General features: G+C 25.0%; 6 protein-coding genes across 6 annotated transcripts, besides 1 other annotated feature; 3 read left to right on the top strand and 3 right to left on the bottom strand.

Moving 5' to 3' along the window:
- Positions 1-7: 7 nt before the first annotated feature.
- EHI_023430 (glucosidase, putative) lies at positions 8-2,623 on the bottom strand (the record flags this gene model as incomplete). Its single annotated transcript, XM_650536.1, has 1 exon — positions 8-2,623. One exon carries the CDS (start codon positions 2,621-2,623, stop codon positions 8-10), a length of 2,616 nt encoding a protein of 871 aa, XP_655628.1.
- A 2,565-nt stretch (positions 2,624-5,188) lies between these two features.
- Positions 5,189-6,481, bottom strand: EHI_023420 (p53-like protein, putative; the record flags this gene model as incomplete). The annotated part of the gene is made up of 1 exon (XM_001913405.1): positions 5,189-6,481. The coding sequence occupies one exon, from the start codon at positions 6,479-6,481 to the stop codon at positions 5,189-5,191; it is 1,293 nt and encodes a 430-aa protein (XP_001913440.1).
- A 64-nt stretch (positions 6,482-6,545) lies between these two features.
- Positions 6,546-6,890: a repeat region.
- A 3,455-nt stretch (positions 6,891-10,345) lies between these two features.
- On the top strand, positions 10,346-11,689 carry EHI_023410 (uncharacterized protein; the record flags this gene model as incomplete). Its single annotated transcript, XM_650538.2, has 2 exons — positions 10,346-10,517; positions 10,567-11,689. 2 exons carry the CDS (start codon positions 10,346-10,348, stop codon positions 11,673-11,675), a joined length of 1,281 nt encoding a protein of 426 aa, XP_655630.1. The 3' UTR covers positions 11,676-11,689.
- Positions 11,690-12,495: 806 nt separating this feature from the next.
- EHI_023400 (Ribosomal protein S30, putative) lies at positions 12,496-12,681 on the top strand (the record flags this gene model as incomplete). Its single annotated transcript, XM_001913404.1, has 1 exon — positions 12,496-12,681. The coding sequence occupies one exon, from the start codon at positions 12,496-12,498 to the stop codon at positions 12,679-12,681; it is 186 nt and encodes a 61-aa protein (XP_001913439.1).
- Positions 12,682-13,680: 999 nt separating this feature from the next.
- On the top strand, positions 13,681-15,246 carry EHI_023390 (uncharacterized protein; the record flags this gene model as incomplete). The annotated part of the gene is made up of 2 exons (XM_650539.1): positions 13,681-13,922; positions 13,977-15,246. 2 exons carry the CDS (start codon positions 13,681-13,683, stop codon positions 15,244-15,246), a joined length of 1,512 nt encoding a protein of 503 aa, XP_655631.1.
- A 70-nt stretch (positions 15,247-15,316) lies between these two features.
- Positions 15,317-18,268, bottom strand: EHI_023380 (uncharacterized protein; the record flags this gene model as incomplete). The annotated part of the gene is made up of 1 exon (XM_650540.1): positions 15,317-18,268. One exon carries the CDS (start codon positions 18,266-18,268, stop codon positions 15,317-15,319), a length of 2,952 nt encoding a protein of 983 aa, XP_655632.1.
- Positions 18,269-18,276: the final 8 nt, after the last annotated feature.

Genomic DNA, 18,276 nt, shown 5'->3' with positions numbered 1-18,276 from the left:
TCAATAATTATTTAGAGAAACTAATAGTCCAGTTACTATCCATAGTTACTGATGGTTTTCTGATAACAAATCCTTTCTCATTTAATTGTTGAGTTCTATACTTATCAAAGTTAACTCTGTCCTTTCCATTAAACATGAACTTAGGTTTTACACTTCCTATTACAACAATTTTAATTATTTCTTTACTTGAAGGTATAGAACTTCCATTCTCATTTTCTATAACTTTACATGAAATTCCTTTAGAATTCAAATAAACTTTACTGAGAATATGGTTGTGTTTCGTTGTGAGTCCATCATCTGTATATAAATACCCTTCTGCTTCTCCTTTTTCATCAGCGTATATAACAAGAGTCATAGGATCATATTTCATTAATTCTGATGCTCTTCTCTTACGTTCCTTAAGTGGGATAATACTTCCTCCTCTAACAATAATTGGAATTGAATCTAATGTAACAGGAACTGTTCTCAATCCATTCTTTACTGGAGTGTTTGTAAACCAATCATACCAAATTCCTTTTGGAACATATTGATTAACTGTTGTTACACCTTTTTCAAATACACCTGTTACAATAATATCATTTCCTGCCATAAACTCATTATCAATGTTATAAGTCATTTCATCTTCTGGATACATGAGGAATAATGGCTTAAGTAATGGCTCTTTATTACGAACAGACATAAAGTACTCTTTGTACCAATAATCTATCAATAAGTATTTCATTTCGATTGCTTCTTTCATTCTTCTTCTACTCTCCTCTTCAAACAAATAAGGCTCTCTTCTTTTAGTGTCTAAATGAGCATGTGCTCTAAAGAATGGATAAAAAGTACCAACTTGGTACCATCTAATTAATAACTCTTCTTCAGTATCATGGAAAAATCCACCTACATCTCCTCCAGACTGTAGTATACCAACTAAATTAAGATTTAAAGTCATAGCAACTGATGTTTTTAAATGTCCCCAAGTAGAATCAGTGTCACCAGTCCAAACAGCTCCAAATTTTTGACTTCCTGCGTAGAAACTTCTACTTAAAACAAATGGTCTATCTACTCCATTAGTTCTTTTCAGTAACCCATTGTATGTTGACATATGATAAGTCAATCCATAAATATTATGAACATCTCTATGTTCATATGTTTTATTTCCATCAGTGTGAATATTGTCTTTTGGCATAGTAACTTCTGGTCCATTAAATACAGAAGGCTCATTCATGTCATTCCAAATCATTAAGTAAGGTGATGAATATTGATATTTCTCAAAACTGTATAATTGAGCCCACCATTCTCTAGCCTTTGGATTAATAAAATCAATATAAACAGAATTACCAGGCCAGCACCATCCTTCATAATTTGTTTCAATATCAGAACGCTTAACTAAATAATTGGCATCGAGAGCCTCTTTATAAACATAATAACTGTTATCTCTCTTGATATGAGGATCAACGATAGTTACAAGCCTTCTTTCAATACTCTTTAATTTATCTATTAACTCATTTGGTGTTGGGAATTTATTTTGTTTCCAAGTAAAATACTTTTTATCATCAGTATGTTCAATGTCAAGCCATAATACATCAAATGGAATTGAAGCTTCATCCATCTTTTCAATAACTTCATTAGCTTCATTTTGACTCATATAATTCCATCTACATTGGTGATATCCAAGAGAGTATTTTGGAACCATTGGAGCAGTACCTGTTAACTGAAGGTATTCTTGAATTAAGTTAATAGGCTTTGGTCCTGGTAAGAAAAATTCATCTAAAACCCCACTTTCTGATACAAATCTAACATTTTGTCCATCTACATAGACATAAGTTTCAGTTGGATTGTTATGGAAAACACCAGCTGCATTTTGAGAAATGGAGTAAATAACTGGAACAGAACCATATAACGTCATAGGAGAGTCTAACTCAAATTCAAAAACATCAGAATTATACAATCGATATGGTTCGTTATATCCATCTGAACCGGTTGATTTTAAAACAACATCAGTGGCATGTTCTGGAATCCCAAAAAACTTCTTTGCCAATGGGAATGAATATCCCATAGACACTCCTGCTGGTCCATGAGGTTTTTTATCAGTAAACTGAGCAAATTTCTCTTCTCCAGCACCATCAACTTCTTCTCCTTTAATTGTTTTTATTCCAGTTTCAAATTGTAATGACTGATTATCATTTGCAACTAATACTACCAAACCATTAACTTTTAGTTTCATAACAAGACTAGTAAAGTCAATGCTTAATTCACTTTCACCATTAATTAACACTACTTTATCTTTTTGTTTTTCAATAATAATTGGAACTTCTTTAATTCCTTCTTCAGTTAAAGCAAGCCCAATCTCCGGTTCATAACGATCAAATTTAACACCACCACCAACATGAATCATTCTACTTCTGAAAATACCACTTGCAATTCCACTTACTCTCATTTCAAAAGAAGTATTTTCAATAGGATTTCTTATATCCAATGTAATGGAAGTTGAAGTTTGCTCAATAATACCATTCACAACAAACTGTTGTTTTGTGTTTTGTGCACGACGACAAAAAGCGGTTTGTTGACAGGTTCTGAAAATGTCATGATTTACAGCAAAAACTAGCACTATAAAAAATAAACTACTCAAAAGACGCATTTCTAACTAAAATTTTTATGTTTCTTCAACTAAACTACTAACTTTTAATAAAATAACTTATTATATGTGATTTAAAAAAAAAAGTTATAAAAATACTTCAAAACTCATAAAAAATGAAAAAAAAGAAAACCCTAGTGATATAAAAGGAAGAACTGAAAGAATAGAATCACCTTCTCGGCCTTTATGGCTTTGATCAAGTGTAGTATCTGTTCTAGCAAGCTTAACATCTTGCTTGCCCTTACGGGGGTAAAAGAAAAATAATTTTTAGAGGGAGGTTAAGGGAATTGAAGGCAAGCCTTTTATGAACTTAACGAGGATGTGCATGGAAACATGATGCGTCTACCCTAACTTTAACAATAAAATAAAGAAATATAAAGAAATATAAAGAAATATAAAGAAATATAAAGAAATATAAAGAAATATAAAGAAATATAAAGAAATATAAAGAAATATAAAGAAATATAAAGAAATATAAAGAAATATAAAGAAATATAAAGAAATATAAAGAAATATAAAGAAATATAAAGAAATATAAAGAAATATAAAGAAGAAGAGAGATGAAGATCAATTAAGAGAGAAGAAATGAGAAGAAGAAAAGGAGATAGAAGTGATACACTCAAAGAAGACACATAAAAAAAAGAAGGGGAGAATAAGAAAGGATTAAAGAAAGAAGTAGAAGTACAAAGAAGGAGGAAGTTCAAGACATACAAGGTTTTTATAGAGACAAAGAAACACAAAGACATAAAGTTAAGAGTTGAATAGAAAGTAGAAAAGAGTAAAACTAAATAGAAGAAGAATGATAGATTAAATAAGGTACGAAATGAAAGAATCCAATATAATAACAGATATAAAGACGAGAAAGAATAAAGTCATCAATGAAAGAGTTAATAAAAGATGAAAGGCAGAAAAGAATAGAGGTATGAGTAATAAGGTCAAATGGAAAGAAAGAACAAGAAAGCAATAAAAGTAAGAATACGGCAGAAAGATAAAAGAATATAATGAAGAAGTTGAAGTAATAAGAAAACAAGTAGAATAAGAGTTGAAGACGCATTAAAAGAATAAAAGAAGAATGAAAGGAGAAATAGACAATATAGAAGGAATGAATAAAGTTAATAGAATTCAATGAATAGTTTGAAATAAACAAGATAATGTTTTTAAATTGTCAATTTATTTTGAGTAATAAAGAATATAAAAGTAACATTAGATAGAATAAAGAAATAGAAGAGAAAGAATAAAGAAAAGATAGAATAAAGAAGAAAAGAAGAAGGTAATAAAGACAAAATGAGGTAATAAGAAAGAAGAAAATGAAAGATAGAAGCAATTAGAAAGAATAAAGAATAAGAAAAAGTAAATAAGAATAAAGAAGAAAAGAAAAAGTAAATAAGAATAAAGAAGAAAAGAAATAGGAAAGTAATGAATAAATTATAAACAAGAAAGTATTTCATTAACACAACACAAAGAGAATAATAATAAAAAAAGCAAAATAACAGAATAACACAAGTAAAATAGAATTACATGAATATAAACATAAATAGTAAAGAAGCAAAAACAAAAGAGTTAATTATTCTAATCAATGGATATAATACAAAATGAAGAAATGTCCAACATCAACATCGAAATAATCAAATGAAAATCATTCAAAGATTATCAAATTCAAATGTCAACATTTAATATATTAATTAACCATTACAAACAAATACAAGAATAATAAACAAAGGAGAAATAGAAAAGATTATAAAAAGAAGAAGACAATACTTATGAATAATGTCATTTTGAATAAAATGTACAAAGGGAATGAAATTATTATGATAAGAATATAACAAGCAACACAAGGAGTCAAAGAGAAATAAGAATGAGAGAAGAAATACATAATAACTATTTGATGTAATACAAGAAGGTTTAAATGAATAAATAATACCACGACATAATCAAAAAGAGTAAGTCTAATAAAGATGTAAAACAAGAGATTGAGAAAGGAAATTGTTCACAAGACAATTCAATAAGATATGAAAACCACAGGAAGTAGGGTTATAAGTTTTAAATGAAGTAAGTGAAGTGTGAATAACAGAAAATTAAAAGGGAAGAAAATAAAGAAAAGTCAATTAAGAGAAGGAGAGGAGTGAAGAAGAAGTCTGTAATGAATAAAGACAGGAAGTTTGAAAGAATGAGTGAGACGATATTCATTGTGGTTGTGAAGAAGAAGACGAAGGAAAGATTTTGATAGGAGTAATTGAAGAAAGATTCTGTTAGATGTGTCTAAGGTAAGATTAAAATTTGAGAGTTTGTGAAGAATATATCTTTCAAGGGATCTTTGAAGAAGACGGGAATTAAAAGAGTGAGGGGATGGAGAAGAATTTGACATAATGAATAATAAAAAGATTTTATAAAGAATAACAAAATAAAAAATACATAATTCACAAAATGATTTTCTTCATAACAACAAATGGTTATTTAATTTCTTCAACACATGATAATTGAAACTTAACAATAGTTTATTTCTACACTAAATATTCTTTCAAATGAATAAAAGAAATAATTAAAAGAAATAATTAAGAGTTAATAGAATTAAAGAGGGAAAGAAGAACATAAAGAATTGCAGTGATGAGAAACAAGATGGGATTGAAGCTCAGGATAAGAACCATCGTTTGCAAAGAAAAATTTGGAAAGACTTTCATGAGCTAGATGAACGTTTGTAGCAAAAGAAGGAGAGTCAGGATTAAGAGAAAAAGAATGAGAAGAAAGCAATGAAGTAAATAAAAGACGTTTTGAAGTATAGAAATAAGACCAATGTTGAAGAGCAACAAAATCAATGGTATTAACACAAGAGGAAAGATTATCAATCCAAGGTTCAAGAATAGCAATTCTAGAAGATGATAAAGTGAGAATGTCAGAAATTTTAAGAGTTCGAGGGAGTTTCATATCAGTTTGAATAAAAAGACGTTGAGATAAAATAGAGAAAGAAAGAGGAGAAAATTTCGAAGCAATATGTTTAGCAATCAATTGTTTTTCAATAGTATTAATTGCCCATAAAATATCAGAGTTATAAGATAAACGTCTTTCTTTAAAAGCAAAGAAATGATTAATATTAATTATAGGACATTCACATTTACTAATAAATAAATTATTTCCTATAAGATAATTAGAAGATAATAAAATAGTAGCAGGTGTTGTTAAATAAAAAGGAGGACGTTCATAAAATTCCCAACAATTTTGATTATAAAAATAATTTTGAGGAATAGTGATAATATAACCATTAAGTTTATTTGAAAAAGGAATGATTTGATAAAGTGAAGATTTTTTAAATACAATACAACTAAAAGGTTTTGTTGGTAAATATTTTGAAAACATGTCATTCATTCGTATTTTCATTAAATCATTAATTATATTTTCATTATTTCTTTTTAAATTGACTATACAATAATCATTTGTTGAATATATAAATTCTTGTATTATTTCTTTTTGATTATATTCTTTTCTTTCTTTATTAATACTACTTGAAATATGAATTATCATTTTATTAATTATTTCTTTTTTATTAATCATTTCAATGATATTATATATATCTTTATTATCTTCTTCTCTTTCTTGTTTTTTTACCATTTTTCTTTTAAACTCATTAAACATCTTTTCATCTTTAATTTCAACTATATAATTAACTCCTTGATTGTCATATTTTATTATCTCAAATTCTTTTACTCCTATTCTTTCTATTATTTCCATCGTTATTTCATTTTCTTCATATATAAGATAGATGACATTCTTGTCTATAGGAATTTTATTAATCGTATAATGTGGAATAATACTCATTTTATTCACTTGTTTAATTATTTGATTCATCCATATTTCATTTTCTTCCATGTTTATGTCTTTTAAGTTCTTTTTTTTTCTTTTTTCTTTTCTTTTTTAAATGATTTTTCTCTTCGAGAAAATAAGAAATAATAGAGAAATAATATATGTAGAAAGAATACCTGTAATATTATCAATAAATGGATTAATACATAAAGAATCAGTAAGAAGATTAAAATCACTGAAATTACAATTAGACTTTTCCAAAATCCTACGAACAATAATTATCAAAAATATGAAAGACTTAATGTTTTATATATTCAATTCTGGCAGCACATTAGAAGAAGAACAATCTAATGCGAGCATGCTAGAAATGAACTCTATTACACCAATAGAGCATAATGAAGAAACTGAAATAAACACTTCTCAATAATCATAAAATCCAATTGAGGATATGTCTAATAATTGACCTTTTTTCTTTAAATGATTTTTCTCTTCTTTCATATTTTCAATTATTCATTAATGTTTCTTTTCTAGTCTTTTCCTTCATCACTTTCATCACTTTCATTCTTTTCTTTCATTTTCTTTTCATTTCTCTTTTTTTTAATAATCAATTTAAATGTCTTAAAAAGGTTATTAGAAGATATTCTTGTTTATTCAAATTACAACTACAAATACATTGATAATGATTTTCATCACTGAGTATTTCATGAGATGGTATTTTCTTTCTTTACACTAATTGTTTCATGTTCAATTGTCATTGTATTTATCAACATATTTCATCTTGTACTATTATGTTGTTTCATTCTCACCAACATATTCTTTTCACATTAATTCAAATATGAATAAAATCAATACAAATGGTTGTCATACTGAAACACAATGAAGAATCACTCTTTAATCAAATGAATATTAAACATACGAATGAGTTAAATTAATATCAAAATGTTCAACTTTCAAAGGGATAAGATGTTCTTGTACTGAAATTATTATTTGTATTTACCATTTTTGTATTAATAAATTAAGTTAATTGAAATGATTCATAACAATAAACTATCAACAAACTATAAGACATAAATAATCCATTTCATTTATATGATTTGTATTATTTTTATTATTGTTTTTATGTATAATATTATCTGAATAAAACACAGAATATTTATCAATGTTTATTCTCTATCTATTTAACATTCATAATTATGACTTGTAAATACATTTATTCCATTTCATGATTTATTTATTCCATTTTCAATTTATACATTCAATCTAACAAATACATGTACATTCTTTTGTTTTTCATCTTGAAAGTATTTTATTTCGTATTACAACAATAACATATTTCAATGTACTACTTTTCAATAGAACTAATTACAATTCAACCATTTATTGAAGATGTTCAATGGAGTTTGATATTCACTTTTCTTATTTTCTTATATTTACTTTTCATTTCTTTATTCATGTGTTTAATTTGTGTCTGACATTTACTTAATAATATATTGAGAGTTGTACAAAATTCACCGATTGCCAATAATTGTATTTCATTCAAAATATACAAATATTGTTGTTTCAAATAATATTGTATTTTGTACTAGTATTGTTTGAACATATTTGTTCTCTTCAATAAGTATTTCAATACATTCACTAATTGTACAACACACACTGTTATTATTGAATCTTCAATGTATCAAGAAATTACTTATTCAATCCTCTTATTTTTCTTCTTGTTGTGTTTGTTTCAATTCAATATCAAGACAACCCAAACATTTCACTGTCATTTTCATCTCCCATTCCTTAACATACTCAATAATTCAATTGATATACAACCATATTTGACATACAAATGAGTATCAACAAAACCAATGACATAAATATTTTGTTCTAAATGAACTATCTAGAGAAGAACAACACAAATCTAAATGAAAGCAAAGAGTCTACTAAACAAGAATAAAAGAAATAATGAAGAGTGAATTACTCACACCATTACAAATTGAAGAGAATAAGAAGAGAATAAGAAGATAAAGACATGCAGTTCAAAGGAATAAATACAATAACCAAGGAAGAAAAGAAATAGGAAAGAATGAGAATAAGAAAGAAGTGAATAATAACAACTCAAAGAAACTCCCAATAAAAACACCCATGAAGAAATAACCAACAAAGAATATGAAAGAAACCAACTGAAAGAATAAGTAATTGTAAAGAAAAGAAGAATTAGAACAAACATAGAAACAAAGAATAAACAGAATAATACCAGCAAATAAAATAACAAAGAAGATAATACATATAATATCAAAACCATATTTCATATAGATTAACAAAGATAAATCTATAATACAGAAATACAATAGAAATACAAAAATCACAACCAAAAGAACAACACCAATAAAAAAACATCATAAACAAATGAATAATAAACATCAAATCATCACTACTAATATAATAAACATACAACCCCCACTATTAAGAAAAAGAAATAAATCGAAAGAATTCAGAAACAATATAAACAATGTGTAATAACACTGTATATAACGAAGAAATAACAACATAAGAATAACATAATAAATAATACAACTGGAATACAGAATAAAAATACATAAATAACCAAAGTCATTTATAACAACAAAATAAAATATGAATATTATTAACAACTAACGTTTTAATAATTTGAAAGAACATTCTTAGGAAATATGTTGAATAAACATGAAAAATATATTTAGATAATTTATGATTTGCACATTGAAGGAAAAGAAGTAAAGTCAAAATAAAAAGAATAAGAAAAAGAAAGAAAAATAACAAAGATGGAATAATGCATTAGTCACAAAAAGTGAAATTAAACAAACAAAATGGAGGTTTGAGTGATGTGATGTATTGAAATGGCACAATTTGTTAAATAAGAAAATAAATAAGAAGAAAAAAATATAAAATAATAAAAGTAGCAAACAGTAAAGTGAATAAGCAAATAGAGAAATGAACAAGTAGTAAAAACAGAAGAGTGAGACACAATGAAATGTGATATTCAATAAACTAAAATAACAACAAATAAACAAGATAGTGTTTAAAGAAGAAGAAAATCAAATAGAAATAAACTAATCGAACAAAGGTATGTATCAAAGATGGTTAGATAAAAAGAATAATAGATAATAAATTAGACAAATAAATCATAAATTCAACAAATATGAAATACAGTTTTAATAGATGGATGATAAATTAAAGACATAAACAAATAGAAACACAAAAGAAAATGAAAAATAACAGAGAATAATAATGTGGAAATAACCAAATTATAAAACAGATAACAAGAAAAGACAAAGCAATAAGAAGAAATTAAAATGAGAAAAGAATAAAACCAATACACACAGAATGGGATGAGACGAAAATAAAAATGAATAATATGAAAAGAAATGGATAAATGTTTATTAAATGATAAAATGAACAAAGTTAAAATAAAATAGAATGAAAACGAAGGTGTTAATTAGTATTTCAATAATATTAAAGAATGAACGTAACAAAACATAAATGAGTAAAACAAAGGTATAAAAAATAGAGAATAGTACATGTGTAATAAGAAATAGTATGCAACAAATTAACTCATTCATTATTTTAATAAAGTGATTTGTCTCAATTGGATTTTGAAACTAAACTAACATCAGCGGTTTAAATTATTGATTTTATGAAGAATAGGTGATGGAAATAGAAAGATTATTTATTAGATACAACAATCATATGATAAAAGAAAAGAATGATAAGAAAATCAAATGAAATAGAATTAGGGTTAAGATGAAAGAATAATAAACAGAATGAAAGCCAAGAGAAAAGTAAATTGCAGAGGAAGAAACATATAAAAGAAATAGTAAAGAAATATATAAAAGAAGAGAATTGTAAAATCAGAAATATAAGAAGAATAAAGAGAAAGAAGAAAGAACTGAAAAAAAGAAAAAGATGAGCGGGATAGAGGAATATGTTGAAGTAGGAAATGAGAAAATTGCAAAAAAGGATATTTGTCTTTACAAATATGAAGATGGGAAATTCATAGGACATCTTCTTGAAGCCAAAGGTAAAACTAAAAAGCATCGAGTTATTAAAGTGAAAATGGAAAAAGAAGAATATGAAAGTTTGTTAAAAAAGTACAAAAAAGAAAAGAATAAAATAACAATAAATAGAATTGAAAACAGAGATAGATAAAAAGAAAAAATATCCAAAATTATATATTATATTAAATCCATTTAGTGGAACAAAAAAAGGAGAAACAATAATGAAAGAAATAGAAGAATATTTAAAAAGTATGGGAATAATATATACAATTCAAAAAACAGAATATGCAGGACATGAACAAGAAATAGCAGAAAAAACAGATTTTAGTCAATATGATGTTATTGTATCAGGAGGAGGAGATGGAACATTACATTCTATAATTAATGGAGTTATTTCACAACATAAAAAAGAAATTCCAATAATATCACCACTTGCATGTGGATCAGGAAATGGAGTAGCATATAGTTTATATAAAGACAATGAACCAATAACAGGAATGTGTCATATAGTATGTGGAGAAGTTACAAGGATTGATGGAATTATATTAAATCATAATAAAGAAAAAAAGAAATATTATGGAGTATTACAATTTGAATTTTCATATTTATCAAGTATTGATTTTGAAAGTGAATGTATTAGATGGCTTGGAGCATTTAGATTTATATTATGGACACTTTGGTATTGTGTTACACTCATGACTACTAAAGCAAAAATAAAGACTAAAAAGTATGAAATGACAAATGATGGAGAATGTGGAGCATTATGTTCTACTTGTAAAAATAATAAAATAAAAGAAATAGATTATACCAAAGACATTGCTGATCAAATTATTCAACAACACGTAAATCCAGATTCTTCTCTCTCTAAAAATGATGGTTGGGAAGAATTACCTTATTCTTCTTATTGTATTTACTTTTTTAATAATTTCGCTTATGGAATGCCAGGAATTGAATTTGCTCATGGTGCACATAGAAATGATGGTTTTATTGATTCATGGGTTCTTCCTGGTGAAAGAGCAACTCGTTGGAGATTTTTAGGTTTTTGGATTTGTGCTGTACTCAATCTTTTTGTACCTAATTATATTTCTGGTTTTGACTATTTTAGATCAACCGCTTTATCTATTAGACTACAAAATGATGTTATAATTGGTATTGATGGTGAAAAACTTCCTCCAGGAAATAGCTTTGATTTATATGTTGCTCCTGGTTTATATCGTACTATGTTATGCACTAACTAATTCTTTTTTATTCATTCTTTTTTATTGTTTTTTTTTTGTTCTTCATCTAATTCTTTCATTCTATTTAAATTCTATTTGAGTTTTCTCCTTTCTTTATTTATTCTATTGTTTCTTTTATATTACTCATACCTTATTCTTCATTTAGATAATAATTTTATTCTTCTGTTCTTTTCTTCTTCTATTGATTTTATTGTCTTTTCTCTTTCTTATTCACTCTTTATCATTCGTTATTTCTTTTTCTTTCATTTTTATCTTTGTCTTTCTTTTAACTCTTTATTGTTTTTCTATGTTCTTTTCTTTCTCTTCTTTGTTCATTGATAACTTCAATGCCAATTATGTAATTCTCTGATATTATTATTTCTTCTAAAAAAGAAATTCACTATTCTTGGTTCTTATGTTAATATCTTTTTCTATCCTTCAATAGTTTCACTAATATTTCTTTTTTCAATTGTTTCTTTGATAATAAGAGATTAGTCAAACATAGTCATAGTATTACTCTATTTATTTTTGAGCATCATGATTTTTGTTCTAAATATTTATCACATTTGTTTTATCATCAGCTTGATTTATATTATCTTTTTTTCACTTACTTATTTCTCTTATTTCTAATTATATTCTGTACTGTGCTTGGTAATGACTGACTCAAATCAATGAAATAGAATTTACTTGAACAAATCAGAAAAGAATAAAATTGAATTAATACAAAAAGATTGAAGTATGAGTTATCATTATGATTTTATTTACGAAATAAAAGAAGAGTTATGCTTCAATCTACTATTTAAAAAGAAGTTCAGAAGAAAGAAAAATATTCAAAGATAACATGGGAAAAACACATGGAGGATTAACTCGTGCTGGAAAAGTAAGAAACCAAACCAAGAAGGTTGAGCAGATTGACACTGGTGTCAAGAAAAGACCAAGTGGAAGAGCACGTATAAGAGAGGCATTTAACAACAGACAAGAGTTACTCTCTGGAGAAAGAAGATTCAAATTTAATCATCAGAATTAATTAAGAAATCTTTCTTTAATTTGTATTATGTTTATTGTTCAAAATAATCATCTTTTCTAATTATTGTTTTTTATTATTATCTTTAATTACAGATAATGTACATTAATTATCAATTTTAAAAGAATTTTTGTACTTTATATTATGAACAGACAAGTATAATAAGTTATGAATATCAATATTCTTCTTATTGTCTTAAATACAATTCTTGGTCATATTTTCTTTCTTATCACAAAGTATTTTATAAGTGAAAGTGCTTATATTTAATTTAAGGAAATACTGTTTTGGCTTATTCATAAAGAATTATTTTTAAAAAAAGAAACAAGCATTTAAGTCAAACACTTCAAATCAAACAATGTTGAATTAGCATAAATGTAATTAAAAATATATGTATCAAAATATACTTTTTATTAAACACTTTATAGACATTAAATTAAATAACATTAACATATTAAAAAAGAATAAGTCTTAATCTCAATAAACAGTTTTACTTGTGCTTGTTTTAAAAGAAGACAATAGTAAAATAACAAATAAGAAAAAAAAACATAAAATAGTTCCATAGAGTTTTAAAGAAAAGGAAATATTATTTATATTTCTGTAATTTAGGTTGTATTGAGAAATATATGTTCTAATAATAGAAACGAATATATTCAATAATGCGAAGAGTCTTAACTTTACAAAGAAACGAATTTGTGTTATTGAAAAATAAAGTTCATTTAATAACAATAATTTTTATTCTTAAAAGAAAAAAATTAAATGATAAACAATAACATTAAAGAAAACTAAAAACTAAAAACAAAGTATTAAAAGTAATTAAATTAAAATACCAAAGCAATGTCATATGTGATGTAAGAAGTTATTTAATACTTAGACCAATATATTTTCTACAATGAAAATGAAAGAAGGAAATTTGATTTTTAGTTCTGTTATTATAATTTAAAAAAACCAAAATTCAAATTTTCAAATACAAAAAGGCACTATAAAATATAGTTTGAATTCAATATGAGTTCCAAACAAAAACAATGTGAAAGAATTCAACAACAATTTGAAGATGAGAGAATAAATCGAGAAATTATCAAATCACTCAAGTTAAACTCTCCTGAATTAGAAGAAGAATCATTAGTTAAACAATTTTTAATAATTGGTTCTGATGCTGCAGAACAACCAAATTATCAGTCAAGTGGATATAAAAAGAAGATTGGAGTTGTAAAACCAAAAATTCTTTTTCAATTTCCTTCAATTTCGTTTGTTTTATTATCTTTGGTACTAACAATACATTTGTAAGAACTAATAATTAGGTTGGATGGATTTTCCTATAATTTATTAGAACAGTTTTGCTTTCCTGATGTCACTTATCGTAAGAAAAGAACTCGTCAAAAAGAAAAAGATTTGATTACTGCACAACAAAAAATTTATTGTGATCATCTTCATTATCATAAAGTCTTTTCATTTGTTTTTCCTGGAAAGAGGAATGAATTGTTTGCTATTGGACTAAGAAAAAAACGTTTTATGTCAAGAGATCCAAAAGAATATGAAACAGAAAATATATGTTATATTTTATTAACGTCAGTTCCTTTCTTTGAAATACATTACCATTTGTTAGAGAATATTTTAATGGATTCTGGTTTAAATGATTTTGTATCTTCTTCAATTGACTCAACACAAACAAATAATTCTGGACTAGTCTTAAAATCTATTCAAAATTTAATCTCGGTTTTTACAGATTATCAAAAAATCACAGTAACCCCTTCAACCCAAACTATTAGTTTTAAATTCCCTAATGAAACAAATGAATTTTTTTATGATTGTTGTTGTGATATGCCACTAACTTATCATTATTCTGAATTATATCTATTAACATTATTTGAAGAATATAACATTTTAGATTTACTTAAAATGGTAACAGCATTTATGTTAGAACATAAGATTTTATTAGTTTCAAAGAATTTATTATTACTTTCAGCAACAATACATTTTCTTCTTTCATCAATTACACCATTTAAATTTGAGAGTTCTATTATATCTGTTTTATGTCCTGAGCTTTATACTGTTTTAGAAGCACCGACACCTTTATTAGTAGGAATGACACATCTTCCAACGAATATACCAATAACAAAAGAATATACATTCATTGCAGATTTAGACAATAAAAAATTTATAACTCCTATTACATTTTTATTACCAAATGCAAATGGATGGGTGGCAGAAGAAATTAATAGAACATTAAATGAGTCTCCTAAAAGAAATACTAAAATTCAATTACCACAAACACAATTAATAGAAAATGAAATTGGAACAACAAGACATATTATGGATGTATTTAAAAAAGCTATGGAAATTATTATTGAACCATTTCCATGTTGTTGTATTAAAAGTGTATATGAAGAACACGGTAAAGAAGATATTTCATGTTTTATGCCAGAAGTATTTTTTGCATGGTGGGAAGAGAAAGATCTTTTATTTATCAAACAATTTGTAAAAACTCAAATGTTTGAAAATTTTAAGATGAGAAAATTATTAGAAATTGATTCAAAAAAGAAGAAAGAGAAGAAAAAACAAAGCGAATAATACACAATTGTACTTTTTAATCAAATAAAAATCAATTAAAATGTTAAATATTTTTTGTTTAATTTCAAATTCATTTAAAAGAAGTAAATGAATAAAAGTTTGATTGTAATGGAAGAACAATTAAAGAAGAAATATCTTTTTCATAAGAAACGTGCATTAAACTTCTTTCTGATGATAAAATAATATTAGGTAATAATAAAGAACCACAATCCATTGCAATACATTCATATTGAGAAGTAATAGTTTCACCAGCTTTAATAATAACATGTTGTTTTTCAAATCCACTAATAATGATATTTGGTGATTTATCTATTTTTATAATAATTAACTCATCTTCTTTTCTATTTGACTGAATTACTGCTGTTAATAAAAATGGTTTTAAACATCTTACAATTTTTGGTACTTCAATTTTAACATTATAACTTGGAGGTGAATAACAAATTGTAAATGGAAGTCTTAATACTCCATTTTTAAATTGAATTAATAAATCTAATTTTGTTGTTTTTTCTAATCCTGTAACATCAATTGTATAATTTATTTCTTTTCCTACTGGTAACATTTCATCAATAGTTATTAAATAATTTGTTTTATCAAATGATATTGAATGAAGCAACAATGAATAGGGACAAATATTTAATATAGGAAGTGATATTAATAATCTTCCATTTCTCATTACTGGAACTCCTTCTTGAATTTTATTTATTAATGGGAATGCTGGAATACTTACTTTTTGTCTATGAATATATAAAGGTGCTGTTGCTATAACACTAAATTCATAACTACCTTCTTCAATAATATTTTTTAATGGACATTCAATAATAATTTTCTTATCTTTAAATGAACGTAGAATAAAAATATTTTGTGAATCTTCATATTCTGCTCCTTTTATAATAATATCTTTTCTATCATAACATTGACAATCAATATCTATTGCAATATAATCAACTGGTTCTATGATATTAATTGTCATCACAACTGATTGATTACAATCTTCCAAAAATAAAGGAATAAATGTTGGTGGTTGTAAAGCAAAAGTAAATTGAGGTTTACTTGTTCTAACCATTACTTGTTGATTAATAGGAATAGTTATTGATAAATAATTACTTAAATAAATATTCATTTGATTTAAAGTAATTAATCCAACAAGATTTAAATCAAAATCTAATCTAATAATATCATGTGGATTTATTGTTATATTATTTATATTTGAAGAAGAATCTCCTATTTTATTTTTATATAATAATTCAATTTTAACATCTTTTAATTCTTCTTTAAACTTACTTTCAAATGAAAATTGTACATGTCCTTGTGTAACATTAATTGAAAAGAAATGAATAAATTCTGGAATACAAAGATTTATATTTTCTTTACAATTAGAAAGAAGTTCATTTAAATGTAAATAAATAGTAGATTGTTGAATAATTTTTAATATATCATTATTTTGTTTAAATACATTTTTATAAACTGTAGTAATATCTTCTCTATGATAAGTTAATAAAAATATATATATTGCATAAAGTAAAGTATTATCACAATTACATTGTAATGCAGGAATACAACAAAAACACTTAGTAATATCATCTGCAGTATTTGATAAGATAATTTCTTTAAATAATTCTTTTGCTTCATCTCTTCTATTTAATTCAAAATATAATAATCCAAGTAATTTTTTAAAAAGAAAATTAGTTCCATTTCTATTATAATTTTCTGGAGTTAATTCAATACATTGTTTTAAAATCAATTCAAATTCTCTATCAAATATTTCTTTTTTTTTAATAATATCAGGTAAAATAGAATTCTTACAATTTGGTAATTTTACTTGTTCAGGTAATGGAGGTGCTTTATGAACAAAATCCATATCAAAATGAATAAAATCAGGAGAACAATCAAAAGTAAAACAAGTTTCACCAATATGTTTAATAGTAAACATTTTATACATATAAATAAAAATAATATCTGTTGATTTAAAATGACTTAATGATTGAATATTATTTTCTAAAAAACAATTACAACAATCAATAATAAATAATTCTTTATATAAAAATGGTAATGTAATTCCATTTTGATTTACTCTTTCTAAATATTTTTCCATCATTCCAAGTACTTGATTAAATCTTATACAAAGTGATGAATAATTTTTTTGATTAGAATATAAATCAATCATTCTATAAATCATAAAAATAAATGCTTCTAATCTATTATATGCTGTATATACACTTTGTGGTGTAATTAATTCTAATTCTCTTTTAAAATTAATTTCTTTTAAATTAACAACATTATTTTTTAATATTTTAATATCTTCATCAACACTTGTTCCTGAAACATCTAATTGACCAAGTCCCATTTTAATAAAATGAACTGCTTTAGTATAATCTCCAACTTTTTGTGAAAGAATAGATGCTTCAAAACATAATGATGCAAATCTTTTAGCTTCTTCAAGGTATTTATTATTTGGTTTAATATTAATTTCTTCTTCATATTCTTTTAAATATACTTCATAATTATTTACTACTGATTTAGCTATAACACTTAATAATTCTTTAATTTGTACATCACAATCAGGTAGTTGTGGTTGTAAATAAAAAGATTTTACTTCAGCTGATTCATTATTAAATCTTTTATTATTTCTTAATTCCCCTCCAATTGCAATAACAATAATTTGAATTTGTTTAATTGTACAATCTCTTATAATTGTTCTAATTTTTTTTAATCCATCATTATCATTATTTGATATAATATATAAATGTAATAATGGCCAATCACATCGTTGTGAATATTTAATTACTTCATTTTTATAATTACTTTGTGTTAAAATATGAATAGCATTAGACACACACATACTTTTAAAATTCTTCTCTTCTACTCCTTCAATTGTTCCATATGACTCAGCTAATGATTGTTTTAATTTCTCTCTTATTCCTTCAAATTTTTCATCAACTTCATGAACTAATATTGAATATGTAACCCATTCTAAATAATCAGATACTGGTGGTTGTGGAGTGTTAAGAATTGTTTTATTCATTTAATTGT

The sequence above is a fragment of the Entamoeba histolytica genome, genomic scaffold, assembly GCF_000208925.1.
Source record: "Entamoeba histolytica HM-1:IMSS scf_1104750516639 genomic scaffold, whole genome shotgun sequence".
In the NCBI taxonomy this organism is placed as follows: Eukaryota; Evosea; order Mastigamoebida; family Endamoebidae; genus Entamoeba; species Entamoeba histolytica.
This window is presented reverse-complemented; position numbering and strand designations above follow the sequence as displayed.